Source organism: Chanos chanos, chromosome 8, assembly GCF_902362185.1.
Source record: "Chanos chanos chromosome 8, fChaCha1.1, whole genome shotgun sequence".
NCBI lineage: Eukaryota > Metazoa > Chordata > Actinopteri > Gonorynchiformes > Chanidae > Chanos > Chanos chanos.
The window spans coordinates 31,652,083-31,657,663 of record NC_044502.1 but is presented as its reverse complement, the minus strand read 5'-3'; the positions used below and the strand labels follow the sequence as shown (position 1 = coordinate 31,657,663).

The 5,581-nt window shown below is 43.1% G+C and overlaps 1 protein-coding gene across 1 annotated transcript; it reads left to right on the top strand.

Annotated features, from left to right (window-relative positions):
- The first annotated feature begins 798 nt into the window (after nt 1-798).
- LOC115819247 (thread biopolymer filament subunit alpha) lies at nt 799-5,138 on the top strand. The gene is made up of 10 exons (XM_030782810.1): nt 799-1,356; nt 1,624-1,835; nt 1,977-2,037; nt 2,138-2,233; nt 2,865-3,041; nt 3,365-3,490; nt 3,772-3,885; nt 4,178-4,284; nt 4,510-4,820; nt 5,119-5,138. Exons 1-10 carry the CDS (start codon nt 799-801, stop codon nt 5,136-5,138), a joined length of 1,782 nt encoding a protein of 593 aa, XP_030638670.1.
- Nucleotides 5,139-5,581: the final 443 nt, after the last annotated feature.

The window sequence follows — 5,581 nt, the reverse complement described above, 5'->3', positions numbered from 1 at the left end:
TGAGGTGTTTAAAAACACACACACACACAGATTCTAAGAACCAACGGTTTGACAAGCTACTGTGCCTTGAGTCATCTATTAAAGCTGATTATGAACTCTGGAAACTTTCAGTCCAATATTAGCTGAATGGAACTCTAGTCTGCTGGAGCTGGTTGCATATCTATCATATACCTGTGGATAATCCTTTAGGGCACATAAAAAAACAACTCCTGGGTTATTTAATATTCACCTGCTCTTCCCTGTCATATCCATAGCGTGATTTATGAAGAGAGCCTGCAGTCTTGTGGAAAGGTATACAAAAAAAAAAAAAGAAGTGTAGAATAAAAGAGAAAATATTTGATTTGATACTGACAAGCATATCAGGCTGTGCCAAGAGCTTGATCAAATCAGAGGAGACTTTGTATGCACTCTAAGGACGCTGTTCAACATAATTCAGATGGAACACAAGAAAAAAAGGCTGCAAGCGAAGGTGTGCACCCACACACACACACACACACATACATACATACACACACACACACACATACACGAGCCACGGGCTATTGGAACCTCTCCTAGCATGTCTTGGATAGGTCTGTGCCTGTAGGGTAGATGCGACCCTCTCTCTCAACCTGGATATTGGAGACAGAAAGCTGGCAACAGCCACCTTGACCAATCACATGCAGTCACTGTGTCCCCACCCTTAGATGCAAAGACTAGGTGAGTTATTTAAACCCCTGAGCATGGGAGAACAAGCTTGACTGTGTAGCAAGACTTCTCTGCTTGAAAAGACCCCAGACCCCAGCTGTGAAACCTGCCATGGCAGACACAGGCTTCCGAATTAGCGGTGGGGCCGTCCGATTTGGGGCCACGTATGGGGGCAATCGGCTTTTCTCAAGTGCCAGGGGTGGTGCCGGGGCAAGTCTGTCTCTATCCCGCTCTCTGGGCATGGCAAGGGGGCTTGGTGGAGCCGGGTTGGGCTTGGGTGGAGGTCTCGGTCTGGGGCTTGGATTGGGAGGAGGAGGAGGTGGAGGAGGCCTGGGACTAGGGCTCGGATTAGGTGCTGGAGCTGGTGCTGGCGCTGGAGCCGGGTTAGGTTTAGGCGGAGGTGGTTTGGGTATTGGAGGCGGTAGAGCAGGGCTTAGGGTGGGGGCAGCCCCTCTCCGAGCACGGTTGGGAGGCCGCGTCTTTAAGATCGGGGGGTATGGCTTCAACCCAACCTTCCTCAGCAGCACCACCACAGTGGACGCCGGTTCTAGTCCTGTTCCCAGCATTGACCCCTCGCTGCCTTCTATGGACACAGTTCAGGTCACCCGCTTAAAGGAGAAAGAGGAACTGCAGGCCCTCAATGACAAATTTGCCTCCTTCATTGATAAGGTTGGGATATAAATACGTTGTTTGATTCTGATTTATCAATCTTTTATTATAAAAAACAAAAATGCTTGGTTTCGTCAGCCTTGGATGCTCTATTAAGTTGAAATGCAAAAACCAATGCTCCTTCTTTATGCTAATCAATTTTTTTTCACAGCATGTCAATAGCTACTCAAAAAAAAAAGACACAAAGAAAGATTAATTTGGTTTCAGTTTATTCCATAATCCTGAGATTTGAACCAATCATTTTTGTGTTACAATGTCCTTTGTCAGGCCCGGTCACTGGAACAACACAATGCTATCTTGAAAGCCAAGATCTCCATGTTCACCAACCCAGAACAGGGTGGTCCAGCCAGCACCTCTATCCTTCTCACGTCTGCCATTGGAACCTACAAGTCTCAAATCGACAGTCTCACCGGCACCAAAGAGGCCATTATCGCAGAGATTGAACACTACAAAGGCATCATTGATGATGTCCAAGCCAGGTAGGGCTGACCAAGTTTTTCATTCTATACGTAAGATGTGACTTACACGTTGAAATAATAGAGGTAACTAAACTAAACTAAATATATAACTAAATCTGGATTGCACCGGTGTTTTTTAATGGAATCTGTTTATGATGTAAGGTATGAAGAGGAATCAGCTCAAACCAAAACTTTAGAGATGGATTGGACCACTTTGAAAGAGGTAATGAATTTTTTTTTACAAGCACCTCCACAGAATTTCTCTTTCAGAGGTACAGCATTTCCCAGTGTCTGATCAATTCTTCCCTTTTTAATCTCAAAAGGAGGTGGATGGCCTTTACCTTGCCATTTTTGAGCTGCAGACCAGTATCGGCGGATTGGAGGACCAGATCGCTCTGTCTAAGCAAGTATATGATGCTGTGAGTAAAGACAGAGGTCACAAGAGCTGCCGCCTTCATCTACACATGCTCCTTTTAAACGTAACATGAGACTTTGCTCAAGTCATTACGATAGCACACAATATATTTTGCAAGGTAGTTGATGAATTCTCCATAGTTGAGTGTTTAATGTCTCATCTACTGAGAACTGGTTGTATATAAAGGCATACGTTTGCACATGGTGGTTTGCAGTGAATCAGACAGTGTGGCCAGGCATCATATGTGGTTTTGCAGAAAATGTCATGAACTGTGTGCGTGCACGCACGTGTCTGTGTGTGTGTGTTTGTGTGTGTGTGTGATTTGCAGAAAGTAAACTACCCGATATAGGCTGTCTTGAGCTTTGTGTTTGCATAGTTTGCAGAAAGTGAAGTAGGTGAGCAGAGTTGTGACAGGCTGTGTGTGTTTGTGTGTGCGTGTGTGTGTGTGTGTGTGTGTGTGTGTATGCGTATGTGTGTGTGTGTGTGTATGTATGCACCACCCACTAGTGGCCAGCAGAAACAAAGAGGCTTTGAAATATTGTTCAGTGTAGCATGTGATTTGCACAACACCAATATTAAAACTTAAAGAGAACACATGTGAAAGAGTCTGTCTGTTTGTCTGTATGGTTTCACAGAAAGTGAAGGAGGTAAGAAACATTGTGACAGGCAGTGTGAAGTCAGCAGTCTCCATTTCTGTGGATAACACAGCTCAAGCCCAGGACCTGACCACAGCCCTGGCAGAAGTCAAAGCCCACTACGAAACTCTGGCCCAACGAAGCAAACAGGACGCTTTCCTCTCTGTCCAAGACAGTGTATGAATTTACACTTTCTCTCAGAAATCAATCGTGTGACTTGTTCTAAAAATCAAACAATAATGAAGAGCATTTTCATATGTAGACTATAAGTGGATACTGCAGAATTTGACACTAATACATTATTGCTGAATACTGGTTTATGTATCTTATGTGACGCAGCGTTGCTGTAGTCTGTTTGAATTCGCTGTGTATGAGTTCGCACCCTAGTGGAGAGTTACAGTACTGCAGCTTTGGAGGTCATATCGGTTTCTAGCTGCTTTGTGCTTTGTGGTTTAGAATCATTCGCTCTGAAATAACTCACACTTTCCATTTATTTTCAGCTGTCTATGATGTCCGTGTCCTCTCAACCCAGCACACAGGCCCTCACAGCGGCCAAGGAGGAACTGAGGGTCTACAAACTCCAGATCGATTCTGTGCAGAGAGAAATTGACAGACTCAAATCACTGGTACGCATCTGGATGTCTGTAACAACGCATAAAACTCCACTATACAACAAAAATCTATTATAGTGTAGATCTACAGGGGATGCAACACTTTTGATAAGCTGCTAAAGTGATGGCCCCTTTCAAATCAATACTGTGTGTGCAGATAACTGACTGTTTTGTTTTTTTCTTTTTAAATGAGAGTGAATAGTTGTGTCATGGCACATTATTTGACTCTGTTTTTGGACTGTGTTATTTTATTGTTGTGTTTTTTTAATTACAATAACACCCTATACCCATCGTAGAATATTCAGCTCGAGTCTCAGGTAGAGGAAGCAGAATCTCACTCCAGCTCTCACACTGAGACGTACCAGGAACAAGTTGTCACTCTCAAGTCTCAGCTCGACGATCTGAGAAAGGTAGGCGCAGTCCTTCAAACCCATCTCACATGTGGACACTGGCAGATTAAAAAAAAAACAAAACAAAACACGTGCATAATGTGGGGGGAATACGAACAGGAATGTCACAGATTTAACCCTCTGGTCTGATCAGTCTTAACAATTTACTTTAAAGGCATATTCTATTTATAGAGGTGAGGATTTTTAATTTTCTTTTTTTTTTATATTACATTTTCTTTTTATATTCATGTGACCATGTGTTGTTAGCAATGCGCTGTATTCTCTAACTGACTTTTGTTTGTTTGTCTGTTAGCAAATTGCACACTATGGCCAAGAGTATCAGGAGCTGCTGGCCAGTAAAATGTCTTTGGATGTTGAAATTACTGCCTACAAGAAGCTTCTGGACAGTGAGGAGAACAGGTAAAGAATGGGTGAAAGTACCACTTTGTGCTAAAGGCAAAGAGTGATAAATCTTTTTTACATGGGCTTATGGTTCACTTCCTCTGGCCCTAAACTGATTACATTTTGCAAAACAACAGTGTTCAGTGATTACTGCAGTGAACATATGCTGTAGTAATGTATTCTGTGACGGTTATTGTTTGTGTGTTTGTTTGTTTGTTGGTACGTGAACGTGTCGTGATCTAGGCTTAAGGCAGGCGGTGGTGTGACAGTCCACATGACCAAGACGGCCGTGGGCGGAGGTGGTGGAGGTGGTCTTGCCCTGGGTGCAGGCGGAGGCGGACTGGGAGGTGGTGGAGGTCTCGGCCTTGGGGGTGGATTTGGCCTTGGTCTCGGCCTGGGTGGCGGTCTAGGCGGAGGCCTTGGTGGTGGACTAGGAGGAGGCCTGGGAGGAGGCCTGGGACTAGGACTGGGCGGAGGATTCGGCCTTGGAGGAGGTGCTGCTTCCTTTGGCGGTGGAAGCAGCTATATGTCATCTAGCCTGAGCAGCAGTGCATGTGAGTATAATGACATAAAACAACTAGAACAGAATAGAATAGAACATATACATAGTTGCTCTATTATTATTATTGTTATTGTTGTTGTTGTTGTTATTATTATTATTATTATTATTATTATCATTATTATTATTAATAATAATAATAATAATAATGATGATGATAATAATAATTCCTTATCTCTTTTACACTCCAACAAACTCAAGTAATATTAGAAGTGATATTCAAAGTGTGGCACAGAAAATTATGGAACAGGAAAAAAAACCTCAAATAAATGAAACTAATCTTGGTCCCTTAGTGTCCTCCACTGTTTACTGAAGACACACGGACATCCTTGAGGTTCAGGCTCTCATGAGGATGGGAGTGTGATGCTGCCAGACCAAGCAGGAGTGGAGCTTTGATGGGAGAGCTTCAACATACACGGCTAGACTACATCAAGATCTCACGAGATAATCTTCAGATTATAATCCACCTCTCCACACCAGGCTCCCTCCTTTCATAAATAAGAACGTGCAAAGGACCTAATTTGACTTTGATATTCTGTTAAATGTTCCTCTTTACCTAATACATTTGCTTATGTTTACTCTTGAAATTGGTCATCTCTTGCCTTAATAAAGATGGTACCCCCAGGTCATTGTTTGTGACTTTGTCTGCGGTGCCTTACTTCTGAACCCTGAGAGAAAATGCAAGACAAATTTGTTTCATGTACAATAAGATTATTCTCTATATTTACAGTGATTCTTAATCAAACCTGTCAGAAT

Bases quoted from the DNA above. Each gene is read 5' to 3' on its own strand.
- LOC115819247 (XM_030782810.1), top strand. From the start codon at position 799: ATGGCAGACACAGGCTTCCGAATTAGCGGTGGGGCCGTCCGATTTGGG. The intron at 1,357-1,623 runs GTTGGGATATAA...GTCCTTTGTCAG, and splicing joins TTGCCTCCTTCATTGATAAG to GCCCGGTCACTGGAACAACA. The intron at 3,886-4,177 runs GTAGGCGCAGTC...TTTGTCTGTTAG, and splicing joins AGCTCGACGATCTGAGAAAG to CAAATTGCACACTATGGCCA.